The sequence below is a fragment of the Neodiprion pinetum genome, chromosome 3 (genome assembly GCF_021155775.2).
Source record: "Neodiprion pinetum isolate iyNeoPine1 chromosome 3, iyNeoPine1.2, whole genome shotgun sequence".
Taxonomy (NCBI): domain Eukaryota; kingdom Metazoa; phylum Arthropoda; class Insecta; order Hymenoptera; family Diprionidae; genus Neodiprion; species Neodiprion pinetum.
The window spans coordinates 25,365,683-25,383,877 of record NC_060234.1 but is presented as its reverse complement, the minus strand read 5'-3'; the positions used below and the strand labels follow the sequence as shown (position 1 = coordinate 25,383,877).

At 39.1% G+C, this 18,195-nt stretch overlaps 2 protein-coding genes across 5 annotated transcripts in view; one reads left to right on the top strand and one right to left on the bottom strand.

Moving 5' to 3' along the window:
• The window catches only part of LOC124213646 (TWiK family of potassium channels protein 7), a 259,133-nt gene that overhangs the window by 91,040 nt on the left and 149,898 nt on the right, over positions 1-18,195 (bottom strand). The gene's annotated exons all lie outside the window — the stretch shown is intronic.
• On the top strand, positions 1,308-16,303 carry LOC124214405 (fatty acid synthase-like). Its single transcript, XM_046616676.2, has 16 exons — positions 1,308-1,512; positions 1,674-1,924; positions 3,381-3,612; positions 5,099-5,517; positions 6,332-6,625; positions 7,081-7,291; positions 7,682-7,842; positions 7,990-8,301; positions 8,424-9,198; positions 9,304-9,702; positions 10,677-12,646; positions 13,773-14,604; positions 14,703-15,181; positions 15,267-15,521; positions 15,723-15,977; positions 16,136-16,303. The coding sequence occupies exons 1-16, from the start codon at positions 1,329-1,331 to the stop codon at positions 16,274-16,276; spliced, it is 7,170 nt and encodes a 2,389-aa protein (XP_046472632.2). The 5' UTR covers positions 1,308-1,328; the 3' UTR covers positions 16,277-16,303.

The following is an 18,195-nucleotide window of genomic DNA, read 5'->3' as shown; positions in this document are numbered from 1 at the left end:
ATTCAACCGAAGAAAGAACCGAACTCTTTTTTTTTTGTCGCTAATAAATTACATAAATTCGCATGTCGATAACATTTACAATGTATTACCTGAGCCTTGATTGTCGCATCATTATTCTCAATTATCACAGGTCAAACTTCCGTTTTATTGAACTTTCCAAGTACCACAGCCTAGTGCAATTGCATAGCGACGTATCTGGAAGAATACCACGTAGGTGCAAGTATTTTTAACACGCGTATCGTTATTCCAGACTATTATGTATTCATGGAATCACCACAATGCTATGGTAGTCATTTCTCATCGTTCTCTACTGCATATTCCAATTTCATGAACATGAACTCGATTGGAAACAATACGATGTGGCAGCCACGTATGGAAAAAAATATTTCAACCCTCCGTATCAGTGGCGTCAATTTTATTCAATTTTGTTCAAACTTAATTATTTTTGAAAGAATGTAAATTCGAAAAATTGTTGATTTCGAAAAATCAACGACGGAGCCAGGAATCGAACCTTAATTATTTTTACTTGGTTTTATAAAGAATTGAATTGCTGAGTCACAAAATTTGAAATCTTGTTAGGCAGCTCTATTATTCACCTCTACTAGTGTTTGTTATTAAAGTCAAGTTCTTCTGTCACATTCGATTGCTAAACACTGAAGTCACGTGAAGTATAACTGTGATATTGATCTACTTGATCAAGGATGCTCAAAGCTGGTGGTAGCATTGCGAAACAGCATGCGACGGTGTGTCGTTATTGTGAATTGAATTATCATAGTGAACGGATTTGATTTTTAGCATACCTTGCATTACTTGAATTATCTCGAATATTCCTAAATTTGACACGCATTATTGTTCAAACCTATGCATGTACAATAATCATGAAAATTATTTCTTCGGACGTCAAGTAATGAGTTCGCTATGTGATAAACCAATTGCATTTATATAGCTCGAATGTTGGCTTGACAATGTATCTCATGCGTAATGATCAAGTATTGGACTTTTCCTAATTTAAGACAAGGCCAAGTGTCTATGAATTTTCCCGGCTGATTATTACACTATTAAAAATGTAGTCGACCCTGAAATGAATAGCGTTGCAAATTTCGTTTCTATTTCCATTCATTCAATGAGGAACAGAATAAACAATACTGTATTGTACACTGCTAAGTAGATTTATTATTCCCGTGAATTCATGTGCGACAATTCATTAATCTTGGTAGGGGAAACCGGTGATATAAAAAGAGGGCTGTCTACTGTTGGAACACCATTGCTTCGAGGTTTTTGGGACGGTCTCGACGGAAGTACTATTTACTCTACAGAAGCGCAGCAATATGCCTAACAAAAGTGGAAGCAACGGTTGCAGCAAGGGATTACCGTTTCCAAAACCGGGTGACGAAGTGGTGATTTCTGGGATTGCCGGGAGATTCCCGGAGTCACATAACGTAGCGCATTTCCGAGAGAACCTTTTCAATAAGGTAGACCTTATTACCGATGACGATCGTCGTTGGAAATTGGGTAAAGCATTATTCATATCTGTTTATGTAAGAAGATGTAATGTAGTTCGGTACGAACAATTTCGAAGTATTTAATAGAGTTCATCACATTTGATTCCGTTTTCAAACCTTTTTTTAGTATTCCATTCGAGTCCCTGCGTTTGAATTTACTCTTATTTGCAGAAAATTCAGATATTCCTAAGAGAACTGGAAAGGTAAACGATATTGACAGGTTCGACGCACAATTTTTCGGCATAAACTTCAAGGAAGCTCACACGATGGATCCTATGGCTAGAATGCTGTTGGAACACACTTACGAAGCTATCATTGACGCTGGAGTCAATCCAGTGCAACTTCGTGGAACTAGGACTGGTGTCATTGTAGGAACTTGTTGTAGCGAATCTGAAAATGATTGGATGTATACAACATTGCAGGTCAGAATAATAGAAACTTGTAGTATACTTGATAGAATTACCTATAACTTCACCGAAAGACTTACGCGGGTTAAGATAGACAAATTTGCACTCTCTCGTTATCGATGCGTATTCATGGAACTTTGAAAGTGATCTCGAGAAACCATCAAAAACAAATTCATCGACCAATTCACGCGCATGAACCCCTATACGGCTAAACTTGTTCCATTAAAACTGCTGTAATGTATTTCGGTGTATTCTTGTTCATAGCATTCCCGTATTGCATAACTTGTTTCCTTGACCTATCACTTGTGCTTTAGACATCAACTCTCATTGATGTTGTTGCAAGTATATTCGAGGTGAATCTGTTTCTATTATGGGTTATTGCAATGCCAGGAATGCAAGTGATCGATTCACCAATGTGCGATAGTTCATCACCCGTCTCTATCGGTTATTGAGAGTGCGACTAATTAAACTATTAATAGTTGCCTCTTTTACTTATACCAACCGATCGAACCAGCGAGTTGTGAGGTTACCTTCAGCCTTCAATTGTTCGTGTCCTTTCTTCTCTGAATATATAGAAAAAAAACCATTGGCGTTTGATTGAACGCTGTATTAACTATGGCTTATGTAATAATAACACAGCTCTACGAAATAAATACTTTTTTATGTTGCTCTGATTTTTTCTGTGAATCCTGGTGTTTGAGAACGTAAAACTTACGAATATAATTATGATTATATTAGATTGGCTCTGGTTTTTATGTTATTGTAGTATTGTATTCGAGATGACTCAATGTTTAAAGGCGAATTTCTCTTGAACGGTTAAAGTTCTATATCAGTAGTTTTTTATAGATAGTGAAATTTCCTATAAGAATCTGTTGATACAGATAGTTTCTTAGATGTACGTTTAGATGGTTTATACGTCAGACGTTTATGAGATACATTTTTTCCTAAACTTTTTTACCTGTTATTTAAATGAAAAATGGAAAAAAATCAATATTGAAAGCTCGTATTTGGCTGAGATATTCTATTTAAGATGCTCTACCGAAAGTTTGATGCGTGTTTGAGAGAAATTTTTTTATTTTTTTTTTCGGAACACCCCAATACCCCCCCTTTCGAAGAAACTTGTCGTACCCTCTTTTTCATGGCGAGAACAACAAAGTATTATATTTCTCATATTTTTTATACTTCTGTCCGAAAAAAGTAAGCATAACTGAGGTTATTGATAGTATTTTTTTGATAAACTTTAGATATTAAAAAAAAGAAATCGAATTTTTCACATAAACATTGCTTTTTTGAGGCATATTTGAAAATGCCGATAAAATAAATACCTAGAGCCAATTTCGAAAAACTACGCTTACGCCTAAGGTCGTTGACATCGAATCTTTCTAAGACGACTCAAATATCAAGAGCAACAAAACCACTGTTGGCCAGTGTAAGCAATGCGCACCGAAAAAAAACTTCAATAATTGCACAGGTGAACGGATGGAGTGCAGTCGGCTGCTGCAAGGCTATGATGGCTAGCCGAATGTCTCAATGGTTGGGATGTACAGGACCCAGCTACTCTATGGACACAGCATGTAGTTCCAGTTTGTTCGCAATGGATCATGCGTACAGGGCAATTAGGACCGGTGAATGTGAAGCAGCCATCGTTGCAGGGTGCAACCTATGTCTCCATCCATACGTGTCATGCCAATTCTTTCAGCTCGGTATGAAAAGTTGTCTCAAAAGATTAAAACAAATAAGCAGTTTGTTCACAAATGTAAACAAGTGTCATCTTACGATATTGAAATGAGAAATTCATTCAAAGATAAAGAGATTCGACAAGCCCAATTGACTCTGATTTTGCGAGCACAGGAATTCTCTAGGCCTGAACGTTGAATTTAACACCAATATCGTTTGTCGTTTCTCAACGAATGTTGTATTACAAAATTTCATGTCAAATTCCTTGACTGAATATGTGTGGCGACATCAACGATAGTAGACTTACGATGAGAATATCGTCTCTCCGGAGTACGGACACGATTCGACCTGTTGAAGTGTTTTCTTGAGCTGAGAAATGTAGCCTTTGATGTCTAAATCAATCTTATGGGGCTTTAGTCCATTTGTCCAATGCATTTCAAATTGTAGCTATCTTCAACAATTTATCGATACTTGACTATTTTTCCGACATTCGATTTTGAAAGTTGCCCTTACCAGTTTCAGTCATTCAAATGGCATCGGTTGCCCAAAATAATACACATCTACAAGTTAAACACTATAATCATCGTACGTCATCTGAATGAATATCTGTTACAGAATTTTCAATTCTCATGTGCTCATGTCAACAAGTCACACACACAAATCTTAAATGTGCCTCACGCGACGAATTTCAAATATATATAGAACTTTCAAGATGTGAATATAAACTTTTTCAAAACGATTAATTCATTTTGTGGAGAAAGTGTTGATTCTTCGTGATTATTTACGGCTTCCTGACCGCTGAACTTCATGACTGACTCTAATTTCTTACAGGCATCGGCTAGATTTGCAGCAGCTTGGTGGTCTTTAATACTTGAAAAGAATTAAAAATTAGTTGAGGCAAATAAGTAGATGTTGCGTGACTGATCTGTAAGGAAAAACTGTGAATACATTACTTGAACAGTTAGATGAGTGAAATGCGGTAGGAAGGAATGCAGTGCAAGGGGTTTTTTCCGTTAAAATATATTTTCAAGATTGTTACGCGTCGTGATTACATCGTTTCGCGTGTAGATGTGTATTATTTTTGGCTACCGGTTATATTTATTGTTAGATGACTGATACTAGTAAGTGCAACTCCGAGAAGCAAATTTTGGAAGAATAGTAAAAAAACGCCAACACGGTTAGAATTTCGAATCCACAGATAGAATAAGGGCCCATGAGATGGAATTAGACGTCTGGGCTGCATGTCTTAGCTCAGGAAAATATTTCTAAAAGTTTGAACTATTACCGTGCTCCGCAGAAGTATGACACTTTCTTTGTTTGTACACCTCGATGAATCTTTCTTCACTGTGAACAGCTCCGGAGGTTCGATAAATTAAAACCTGATAATCATTGCGCAAGTACACGTCGATCGAAAATTCACATTTTATCGACACTTCCATTGTGAATATCCAATATTCGCATCTTCCCAGTGATAAAATCTCAATTTATGTAATTCCAATTTCACTCTATCAGGTGTACTTTCTTCCGACGGACGCTGCAAGTCATTTGACAATGAAGCGAATGGCTATGCCCGCAGCGAAGCTGTATCTGTTATCTATCTCCAGAAATCGAAGGATGCAAAACGTATTTATGCGCATGTCGTGTACACCAAAACCAATTGTGATGGTTTCAAAGAAGAGGGCATCACGTTCCCGTCGAGCAAGATGCAACGCACATTACTTGAACAATTTTATGACGCGTGCGGAGTCCCACCGTCGAGTTTGGCTTTTGTAGAAGCACACGGGACCGGAACCCCAGTTGGTGACCCTGTGGAACTCGATGCTATCGACAAAGTATTTTGCCCTGGTCGAACTACTCCACTACGAATTGGTACAATCAAGTCAAATATTGGACATACCGAACCAGCAAGTGGTCTTTGTTCTGTAGCCAAGGTATGTTCCACATAGCACAAAACTTAAAGTCATCAAATACACGTTCAAAAGATTACCATTAACCATTGACCCATATTTTTACCTCGAAAAGATATCTTCAGGTTCAAAAAATATCTTCATGTTCCGAGGATGTCTTTCGTGACTTTTAGGCATGAAAAAACGATGGACTCAAAAAAGTACGATATCATTTCGACGACTTTCAGTTTCATGTCATATGGGGTGGTGTCCATGGTCGCTTATAATAATGAAATTTATATCATATAACTCTGCTCTTTAAGGGGCGCTTCAAATATCACGTCACGCTGTTTCGGCCATTTTACCATTTTACCCCCCCCCCCCCCCCCCACAATGTAATGTGCATAACTTTATTCTCGCGGCTACCAACCCTTCTTAATACACACACACACGCGTCTATCCGAAAATGTTCGGGGGTGATTTTCCTGATCTTGAAACTTTGAGATCTAATGAAAACTCAACACTCTTCGTTTTCGGGGTGATTACAACAACTTCCTATTTTCTCTGAAAACAGAGAAAGGCTAAGTTAAAAATGTCCATACAATAAAATGCTTGAGACGAAGAAGTGTTTGAGACAAGGAAGGGTTTATACAAAGAAATGGAAGACGAAAAAGTCGGGTACGAATAAATGACGTACGATGAAATGTCCGGTAACCGAATGGCCGACAATCTTGCGGCATCTCTAAAAATGCTGACGAGTTTTCCCTTACGATTCGTCCTTTTTATTTAGTTTCACACCTTTAAACATAAAACAGCATTATGATTGAGCGTACCAACCGTTGAAATATTTTAATCATAGGTTGTGATTGCGATGGAGAGTGGATACATTCCGCCAAATATAAATTATAATCGTCCACGTGAAGGAATCGAGGCTTTGGAAACTGGTCGCATTCAAGTTGTCACTGAACCAACGCCGTGGGAAGGCGGTTACGTTGGCATAAACTCTTTCGGCTTTGGGGGTGGTAACGCACACGTGCTTCTGAAGTCGAATACGAAAGAGAAGATCAGAAATGGCTCACCTGGCGACGATATGCCCAGACTTGTTGTCGTATCCGGGCGAACAGTGAAAGCTGTGAATACTTTATTGGACGACGTACGTGTTATATTTTTGCACCGATCGCATCTTATTAGCTCATGTACATGTATCAGCATACTCAATGATACTGATTCAAGCAGTTAAACTTCACGTACTAGACTTTCGTATTTGTGACTCAATTGAGACTTCTCCGGCGAAAGTCGGAAATAAGGGGGATTTCGCGGGAGCGGTAAAAAATTGAATAGGCTCAATTTAAATTTTTTCAAATTTTTTCGAATACATTGTTATCCAAGATGGATATTTGAAATATTCTGCATAACATAGAAATTCATGTGAAAAATACTTTCATCGTAAAAACTACATACATCGTCTTCATTTCCGACCAGCATCCCCATGGTAGAAAACATTACGTAACGCACTCTTAACGCTTCTCATAATCGAGGATAATCAATTTTCTCGCAATCAGTAAGTTGTATCACGCCATTAAATGTGAGAAAATCTAATGATAACAGCTCGAGAGTAGACCAGTAGATGTGGAATACGTCGGACTCTTTCATAATATACACGCTAGAGAAATTCCCGGCCATCCATACCGTGGATACACGATATTTCCTCCCCGGGGCGTATTGCGGAAGAACGTGAGAGATGTGCAATATTATTCGGGTGGAAAACTGTCGACAACGCTGATTTTCAATGGATTTGGATCTCAGTGGATCAAAATCGGTGAGTTTTAAATGCTAAACCTTGGACTAATCCGTGGATAATAAGTATGGTTTTGGCCTAACCTTATAGAGTGACTCACTACGCAAGCTGCCGAGTAGCATAGCGCTATTTAAGAATTCAGGTATCCTTGGATAAAAAATACAGAGTACGGTATGAAATTGATACAAAAACAAAAGAAATAAGATTAAAATTTGTTATTTTATACTAGTATAGTGTATACGTTACAAAGTGGTTTTCTGTGTCTGCTATCGAAATCTACATATCAGTAAAATTAGCGAGTTGCATTCACAGAATTGATTGCCTTAGCACCAATGCAAGTATCAACGTTAGTTTTTATTATCGCAATGCAGAATAAGTACGCGGACTAATTCAACTTTGCCCGTTGAACAGGTCAAAGCCTGTTGCAAATCCCGGTATTTGCGAAGGCTCTACAAAAGTGCAACATTGTTCTGAAATCTTACGGTGTGGACATTCTTGATATTTTCATCAACGAAGATCCGAAAACCGTCAACAACATTACAAACTCGCTTGTTGGTAACGTTGCAATACAGGTAGAGTGTTTCACGGTAACCTTAAATGTTATAAAATTAGAAATGACATCGATGTTTTAGTCGAATAATACTGTTTTAATGGACTCGATAAAATAATGCAGATCTAATAAATCATGGTAATAAATACACATATTCATTCATTTGCAGATTGGTTTAGTTGATGTATTGTCATCCTTAGGGATTGCGCCGGATTACGTTATTGGGTATTCGGATGGAATGTTGGGCTGTGCGTACGCCGATGGTTGTTTGACTGCAGAACAGGCAGTTCTGGTGGCACACTTCAAAGAAAATGTACTCACAAAAGGAGGAGAATGGCTCGAATCTTCAGCAAACGATGTTTGTAATCATGAAGATTTGACGCTTCTGCCGAAGCCGAATTCTGAAGTCATTGACGACGTTGTTACGGAGAATTCTCCAATTGACAAGCAAGAGAAATCTCGGAAAAATTTGACAACGAAGGTAAATCATAAGTAACAAGACGATTCAAAGAAGCCCTAAATCGGAATTTGAACATCACATTCTCTCTAAAGATATTACGGCAATAGGTATAACAATTATCGGGAATACAATTATGTTCATAGGATAGCGATGAACTTGCTAGGAATGAGACCCACACCAGCATCATTAATCACAGTGAAAATACCGTAGCAGCAGATCCGAAATTACTAGCTTACTTGCGACAAGTCATTCCGGATCCAAAACCGCGTAGCCATAAGTGGATACAAAAAAGCGAGCGTGAGAACAGTTTGGATCAGCTTTTTTCGGCTGAATATTACATAAAGAATTTACTTAACCCAGTTGCATTCGAAACTGCATCGTACCTAATACCGAAAAATGCAATAACTATTACAATGGCACCTGATAATCGGCTACCAATGAACGGAGCCAATATTACTTTGACCAAAGATGGAATTGAAAACTACCTGGAATTCTTACTTGTCGCCATTGGAAAAATGTACGAAGTTGGTTTGACTCCGCAGTTGAGCAAGTTATACCCCGACGTTCAATATCCAGTCAGCCGTGGGACTACGATGATTTCTCCGTTGATATGTTGGGACCATACCGATGACTGGTACGTCTTGGATTATCGTAACATTGAGAAACTTACAGCTGGAGAGAGAGTCGTTCGTATAGATGTCACTGACGATGAGTTTGACGCGATGCCAGGGCATGTAATTGATGGAAGAAACTTGGTACCTGCAACTTGTTACTTGATAATTATGTGGCGAACTTTGGCAAGGATACAACGCCAAGAACATTATGACTCTTCGGTGGTATTTGAAAACGTGAAATTTCACCGGGCTACTGCTATTCCAAAAAAAGGCAATCTTGAGCTTCAACTTTCGATTCACAAGGGTGAGAATCACTGATGGTTCGCATCAATATTCCATGCTAACATAGTACGACGAATCTTTGGAACACGAACTGATACGTAATAACCTAAATGAATCTTCGTCTTAGGCTCAGGTAGGTTTGAAATCGTCGATGGTGATACTTCTGTCGTGACGGGTTTCGTTCGTACCGTTTCAAACGCAGCTCAAGAATGCATCAGGCGCGAGTTGCTACCCGGGAAAAACGAAGATCTCGTCTTGAGAAGTAAAGATATCTACAAAGAGTTGCGTCTTCGGGGATATCAGTATGCCGGATTGTTCCGTGGCTTAAAAGGGGCATCGCTCGGAGGGACCAAAGGTCTTATAGCATGGGACTCAAATTGGATAACCTTCATCGATAACATGCTACAAACAAAAATTCTTGGAATTGACACTCGAGGCTTATTCGTTCCCACGGGTATTCGGAAGCTGGTCATTGACACAAAGTTGCATTTTGATCAGCGACGATCAATGCCCGATGGCGAAAAAGGTAAGGATGATAATCCTCGTGAGGAATATCTCACGTTCAACGTAAGCAAAAGAAAATAAATCAGAATTTGAACTCAGTGTTTCCAATTTTTTTATATTTTTTTTCAAACATTCTGTAGAATCAATGAATTCCTCTGGTGATTTCGTCTTTTCTTTCTTTGACTGTCGATACGAGTCTTACAAGTTATACGAATTTGGAACTTACGAATTACGTGCAAAAATTGGAAACGAGCCTTCTTTCAAATGATAGTGTCTTCGGTCGCCTGTATCCTACAGATTTGATCGAATAATAGTTTCAAAACTTCTGAGAGATACTTCTCAAATATGCTTATGAAATTTTCCGATATTGAAAAATTCCAATTGTCATAAACAACTATATTATTTATTTAGTGTATAATAGGTGTGTTTCATTCAACGACTCGAGTTCGAAAAATTAATTTTCATGAACATCTCTTACCTTAATTTCAATAAAATAATTTCACAAAAGGCCCTCGTTTAGTATTCTCTTATTCTAAGAGCTCTACGATTATATGCATTTTCTTCGTGTAACAGTTTTTTGAGAACTGCCAGTCACGAAATACAGAACATTCGTACAAGAGTGATGTAAAATGGGTCGATCGGTTTTTCCTCCAAGAACTCAATTTAAAAGATATTAGTTTACTCAAATCAAGATAGTGGCTCGCTGCAAATATTTTTTCATGTTAGTAACGTATTGGTATTTGATTTAATCGATCACCGTAACTTGTTTGTGACAACTCTGAAATAGAGTCCCAATATATGTCGAAAAAATCGGCAACAGTACTGAAGGATAATATGACAATCACAAAATATGATAAAATGGAATTCGATGACGTCCGAAGGAGGTTGGATTAATCGGGAGTCCGCCTTTATGATCTGACGTATTGCTGACGCCATCGAATCCATTGAACGTCTTCAAAAGTTTTAATCGATTGGGTATTCGTATTATCATTGCAGTCTTCCCGGTAGAGGTTTACGAAGGTATGGACGTTATCGTCGCGGGAGGAGTAGAAATACGTGGCTTGAAGGCTAGAGCCATTTCCCGAAGAAAACCGAATGGAGAACCGGTTCTTGAGAATTACAAGTTTGTCGCGCATCGCGATAAAGCTGACACCGAACTACAAGTGGTGACCAGCATTGCTACGCAGATAGCGCTTGAGAATCATTCCACTCTAAAAATAAAAACCATAGAGATATTCGGCGAAGCGGGAAATTTGTTATCTGAAACTTTAATATCTCCTCTTATCCAGGAAGTTTTGGATAACTTGCCATTATTACAAGCGGATGTAAATATCATTGCCCCACTCGAAAAAATTGCGGTTGATACAATACCCGCAGGTATTACAATCTCGGAACTGAAAAAATTGTCCACCGAATCAGATGCCCTTCTAGTTGTTACTCATGGACTGCTTTGTAATAAGAATATCACAGTGTTGAAAGAGGTCCAAGCGGTTATGAAACAGACAGGTTTCATACTTGCCAGAGAGCCACTGGATGCGAATATTGATAGTCTTCGAAGTGACTTGAGTGAAAACTTTGATGTCATTCTTGAGAAATCTACATCAACCGAATTACTACTTCTACTACGTAGCAAACAACAACTGTCTCCACTGACTACCGTGGTAAGAGTCAACAACGATGAATTCACATGGATCGAGAGTCTGCAAGCTGCTTTGAAGGAGGAGAAAGATAAAGTTGTTCATAACGGAAATCGAGTACTTCTTGTAAGTGAAGGAGATTACGAAAGTGGACTCATAGGATTGGTTAACTGCCTGCGGAGAGAACCAGGCGGTAAAGTTGTACAAGGACTGTTGATTCAAGATTCAAAAGCTCCAACGTTCTCTTTGGAAAACCCGTTATACGCCAAACAGTTGGAATTGGGTTTGGCGTTGAATGTTCTACGTCCCGGAAGAGTGTGGGGGTCCTATCGGTTTTTACCACTGAAACCGTTGGCTCCCGAACCAGTCTACCATACTAGACTGAGTCAGGGTACACCTGGTGATTTAAGCTCTGTTCAATGGTTCAAAGGTATGATTCAGCCCAAGGACCAGAACAAGGACATCATCCAAGTGCATTATTCCTCGATAAACTTTCGAGATATTATGCTACTCACTGGAAAACTAGCACCGGAGGTTATCACTAAAAAAAGACTGGTACAAGGTCACGCGTATGGGTTCGAATTCTCCGGAAGAGATGTAAATGGTCGCGCCGTTATGGGGATGATTGAGGCCGGAGCTTTTACGAATCTATGTTTTGGTGAGAAATATCTTACTTGGCCGATACCGGAGTGCTGGACTCTAGAAGATGCAGCTACGATTCCAGGTGTTTATGGAACAGCATACTTGGCACTCACGTTTACCGGTAAAATGAAAAAAGGAGACAAAGTTTTGATTCATGCTGGGTCCGGAGGCGTAGGGCAGGCAGCTATAACTTTAGCACTTCACGAAGGCTGCGAAGTTTTTACAACAGTCGGCACACCACAGAAACGAGAATTCATTAAAAAACAATTCCCACAAATCGATGACGATCATATCGGAAATTCTCGACATACGAGTTTCGAGCAACTGATTCTTCGGAAAACGCAAGGACAAGGAGTGGACATCGTACTAAATTCTTTGGCAGAGGAAAAGTTGCAGGCATCGGTTCGTTGTTTAGCAACTGGTGGACGATTTCTGGAGATCGGGAAATTCGATCTCGCCGCTGACAATCCTCTGGGCATGGAAGCCTTCTTGAAGGGCATCAGTTTTCATGCAATCATGTTGGATAATTTATTTATTGGCTTCCGGAAAGTGAAAAAATTACTATGGGAAGTGCTGACCGAAGGTATACAGAGTGGTGCTGTCAAACCACTCGTTCGGACTGTATTTCCAATGGACCAGGCTGAAGCGGCTTTCAGATACGTGGCAGGCGGGAAGCACATTGGAAAGGTTCGATATTTTTGTCGTATCATATTACATCAGTGCTTAAATCAACGTAAGAGATGATCGATTTCGGCCTACAATAACCCATGGCCTTTCAAAAACAACATGATATTACGACGACGTACATGTACCTTAGTATTTCCTTTTGGGGTGCCGAAAAACGTTCTTCAACTTCCGACTACCACGAGTGTTAATTGTGTTCCTGCGTTACATGAAAAATCCCACAAGCGTAAGCTGCAAGTATTTTGAATTTTTTTATCAGTATTAGAGCCGTTCTAATCATGGATATAGGGATGTAGGGATATAGGATCGTTTGCTCTTGTTCGCGTCACTATGAAATTCAAATTCGATGACTCGATGATGTATCTACGTATGGCAATGCTTCAATCGAATTTTTCGAACATTGTCATCAAGGAGTGAGTACAATAACTTCTTCCGAATCGATACAAGGAAATGAATTGCTTCGGCTTATCTTTTAAAACAAAACTTATCGCGTTTCGATTTCTTTATTCTTCGTTCACACTGATTCCAACCCTCCTGCTATTTTATAAAAAATTGAAAGTACCGTATTGCAAACTCTTGATTGTTCTTTGACAATGACATTTAAAGGGTTAACTCCTTCGATCAAACAAGCATCGCAGGAAATCTTTGGAGTGTTTGGTGCCGCCAAAGGCAAATAAGTCTGTAGATCGGCATAAAATTACTAGCTATCTAAAATCATGTGAGATATCATTCCAGAATATGGAACTAAGTCTGAGCACGTGTTAATTTTCGGTGTTATCACAATACTCAACATGAATTTAGTAGCTATGTGATGCATGTATCAATCCGATTTCTTTTACTTTAGAAGTAAAATTAAAAAATCGTAATTATTCTTGAAACACTTTGTTCTTGTGACCAATAGAGAAGTATTTTGAAGTTGATCGGGAGATAATTAGAGATTAAATTAAACCTTCGCGCTCGCCTACGACTCATAATGCAAACTTACGATAGGCGTAAAAGACCTATTTTGACTTCTTGATGCACAACAGACTATTGCAATCTCAGCACAAAAAAAAATCAATTTGTCGATTGCTTTCATATTCCGGATTTTGATTTCTCTAGAGGTTAACTATTCAACCTGCTCTTTTAGGTCATTATCAAAATTCGTGACGAAGATGCAGGATGTCAGTGTCTCATGCCTCTCGCATTACCCCGTTATTACTGTTCAGAGGATGGCAGTTATCTCATTCTTGGTGGCCTGGGCGGTTTTGGTCTTGAGCTGGCCGATTGGCTCGTACTTCGCGGAGCGAAAAAATTGGTTCTCACATCCCGTAAAGGAGTCATTTCAGGATATCAACGTTTGAGAATTAATATTTGGCAAAGTTACGGAGTGAAGGTCATCGTCACAGTAGGAAAAGATGCCTGGACGCGAGAGGGATGCGAGGCTATTCTAAGAGAAGCAGCGTCACTTGGACCAGTTCACGCAATTTTCAACTTGGCTGTTGTACTAAAGGATGCCCTCTTCGAAAACCAAACTGAGAAATCATTCGTAGAGTCTTTCAAGGTCAAGGCCTGGACGACGAAGCAGATGGATAAATTATCGAGAACGCTGTGCCCGCAACTCAGGCAATTCGTGGTATTTTCATCGGTATCTTGTGGCAGAGGTAATGTGGGACAAACTAACTACGGAATGGCCAATTCCATCATGGAAAGAATATGCGAAAATCGAGTAGCAGAAAAGTTGCCTGGCTTAGCCATACAATGGGGAGCCATAGGCGATGTCGGACTTGTTGCTGACATGCAGGAAGATAACAAAGAAATTGTTATCGGTGGTACCCTGCAGCAAAAAATACTCTCTTGTCTGCAAGAACTCGATGCTTTTCTGAATCAAGACTCTCCAGTAGTGTCGAGTATGGTAGTTGCTGAGAAAAGGTCCGGTGGCGCCAGAACGAATATTGTCGAGACAGTCGTGGCTTTAATGGGTATGACATTTATTTATCCTATTTTTCATTGACTGATAAAGATTCGGTTATTGAAATCCAATTATGCGGAGAAATTTGTGAACCAAATTTATTCACAGGACTCAAAGACCTTAAAACGGTTAGTCTGCAAACACCGTTGTCAGAACTTGGAATGGATTCAATGACGGCAGTTGACATCAAACATACGTTGGAACGTGAATTTGAAGTATTTCTGACAGCAGCGGACATTCGTAGTCTTAATTTTGCAAAGTTGCAGGAAATGTCAGCAAAACAGACGAAAGAAAATGAAAATGAGAAAAAGCTGGAGCTTAATACTGATGAAAACTTGACGGGCATAAAACTGCTTCTAAGAGTTCTGGGCACTAATTATCAACCGAACAAAAATGTTTGTGTCCCTTTATCGACACAGGCAATGAATGGAAGACCAGAAATATTGATAATACCTGGAATCGAAGGAACACACTCTATATTCCAGCCTTTGATCGGTAAATTGAAATCACAAACAACATGTTTGCAGCTTGGAATAGCTTCTTCGAAGTTCAGTTCAATTGAGAACTTGGTTGACTATCTGATCCCAGTAAGTGGTTTTTGTTCCACCAATGTTCAGTGCAGTGTATTCGAAGAGGTTCCACCGTCTACCAATAATCTTTCAAAACTTGCAGCATGTCGCAGCCAGGTACGAAGGATGTCGCGACTTTGCGATCGCTGGGTATTCCTTTGGATCTATGGTCGCGATTGAGCTTGCAAGACGCTTGGAGTCCAAAGGTTTTAGCGGTCGACTAGTGTTGATAGATGGTTCACCTGATTACATGAAGGCTCTGTGCAGCGAACACATCATCGTTGACGACGACGCGCAGATGCAATCTCTGTTATCACTGAGATTCATGGATGCGGTTGACCCATCGAAGAAGACAGAGGTAACGGCTTGACCCATGAATATTGCACAGGAATTCATCATTTTCAACTGCAGAGTTGTCGTTCTATGTTGTATGACAATTGTAATAATGACGAATACCTTATATTGTAATTTCGAGAGTTTTGTCTTTCTTCTGTTCTATCATTAAAAATAATTTCGTAAAATTATGTATTTCGAAACAATTGTATTTTTCTGTTTGAAGGTGGCCGTAGAGTTAAAAAAGTGTTTCACCTGGGAGGAGAAGTTGGCAGTCTTCACCAACAATGTACCTGCGGATATAAATTTGAATTTCACTATAGAAGACCAACAAGCCTTTTGTTTATCATTTTACAATCGAATCAAAGCTGTCCTGAGTTATAACTTTCCTCTAACGTCACGCCTCAACACACCGATAACCTTAATCAAACCAACGATTCAAGCCGTACGCACAATGTCAGAAGACTACGGTCTGGGATTGGTGAGAGTCAATTTAATAATCGCAATGTCGCACGAGTGTGAATCTTGACAACTGTAACAATATGTGGGCTACCATACACGATCTCTAATATATTTCAACACGCTATTGAAATAATGGCATAAGAACGTTTAAAAATCTGACCAATATCGTATTTGCAGATCACTTGCAAGAAAGTAGAAATATGCTACGCGAAAGGCAACCATGTCTCGATGTTGGACGATGACATTTGTGCAGCAGCCATCGATGGAAAATTTCTCGAAGATATCGAAATATGCAAGTCAAATGGAACATTACCCTAGAATTGAGAACCCTGAACACGCATATACATTCTCCTACAAGGAGAGAACCAGTGTCGCATCCTCGATTACTGTTACCCCTAAATACTGAATGAATGGATTGATATATACTTTGTTGTTATCTGTACTTTTGAAAAAACTCACTTGTCGGACCACCGCATGTAAGAACAAACCTTGCGAAGCGAATCGGGAGAAATTAACCTGTATTACCGTCGCTTGTAGAAATGAACTCGTAGAACTGTTCACTTGTAGGATGACCCATGTAGGACCGATACTCTCTCGTTTTTACAAACAGTGCGATTGCGTAAGGGTGGGGGTCGACGTCCCGAAAGACCAACAAGTCGACTGATTGAAAACCCAAAGCTGTCAAGGTACGAATTTGAAAGTAACGAATGATCAGTATACCGAAATTGAGATTTTCGATAAATCAGCCAGTAGAATAACTGTTTTTGCCTAAAGTTCATTTAACCGAATGCTCTTTTATCCGAAAAAGTATTTTCAGAACAGTCTGCATTTCGAATGAACAAAGCACGAAATGTGAAGATATAGAAAAACAATAATTCCGAAATTGTAAATTGATAGCGGCTAATACTTCGAACACCCAAAAAACTAAAATAATCATCTGTCAAAACTCAGAGTTAAAAAGGTGTAAAATTCTGATCCAAAAAATGGTTTACCGAAATACATTAGACATTGAAAAGATGAATCAGATCACAACAGGGCGAACTCTATGATGCCTCTAAGTCCACCCCTGATTGAGAGGCTGCGCCAATGCATTTTTTATTCATTGTAATTTTAGTTTTCAGTCAGTCGCACCCTACAACTTGTAACTGTCCCCAATTTTATAATAAACTAAGTATTTCTGTTCCGAAAAAAATCCGCTAATGTTCGTACGATCATATTTCTGTACGTGCGTCGTAACTCACCTACTCCCAGGTGGCATACTTGTCGAAGTGTCGTTAACCATTTGGTTAATTGGGGCCGACATTATGTCGACAGACATAGAATTTATCCAATTAAAAGTTAGCAGAAAATCGGCAAGACGGTGACTGTTGTCGATAAGCCAAAAGTCAAAATCGGGCCTGTCGTTATACGTCGACGAACGTCCGCTACAAATCTCGAGATCGAGGCAACGTCAAAACCAAAATTGGACATCCTATAGATCTCGCCGTTGCGATTATAATGAGAAAAAAATAAATGTGATAATTTTCGAAATTTCAAAGTTTCACTTGACCGTTTTTATATGGCTACAAGTCAATTTACAGTCGACTTGTACACTATTAATTGTCAATTGATAATTAGTGGCAATTTCTAGATCGCTCTTTATTATAGCTGACATTTAGTCGACTACTGGCTTTAAATATGACGTTTCTTACAGTCTCCAGTTGGATGGCTTTATTTCTGGCCGACAATAAGTCAGATACACTCGGCTAGTAAGATGTTGCAATATGCGTTGATCACATTGTGAGATGTCCTTTAACTTAATTCAAGCGGAAGACGAGGATCTCTGATTATAACGTCCCATGTGACGAATTGGTAACAGGAAAAACGTAGCGAAGTCGAGAAATTCGTTCAGAACGAAACGCTAACAATAGCTTCGACATGGTAAATGGAGTATTTAAGAACAATCAATGAAGAGAGAACGTATAGTTAACTTACTCCCTGCGGGCAAGATGAAATGTCAGTACCAGTAATAATTTATGTTATGTGCGGATTGGATTATACAAAGAGCCAGAACCAAGCAGGGAAACACACGTTCCGTTACGATGAGCGGATATATTTAACCGAAGAAAGAACCGAGCTCTTTTTTTTTGTCGCTAATAAATTACATAAATTCGCATGTCGATAACATTTACAACGTATTACCTGAGCCTTAATTGTCGCATCAATATTCTCAATTATCACAGGTCAAACTTCCGTTT

Coding starts and splice junctions, on each gene's coding strand:
- LOC124214405 (XM_046616676.2), top strand. CDS start 1,329: ATGCCTAACAAAAGTGGAAGCAACGGTTGCAGCAAGGGATTACCGTTT. Junction 1,925..3,380: donor GGATGTATACAACATTGCAG/GTCAGAATAATA, acceptor ATAATTGCACAG/GTGAACGGATGGAGTGCAGT. Junction 3,613..5,098: donor ATGCCAATTCTTTCAGCTCG/GTATGAAAAGTT, acceptor TCACTCTATCAG/GTGTACTTTCTTCCGACGGA.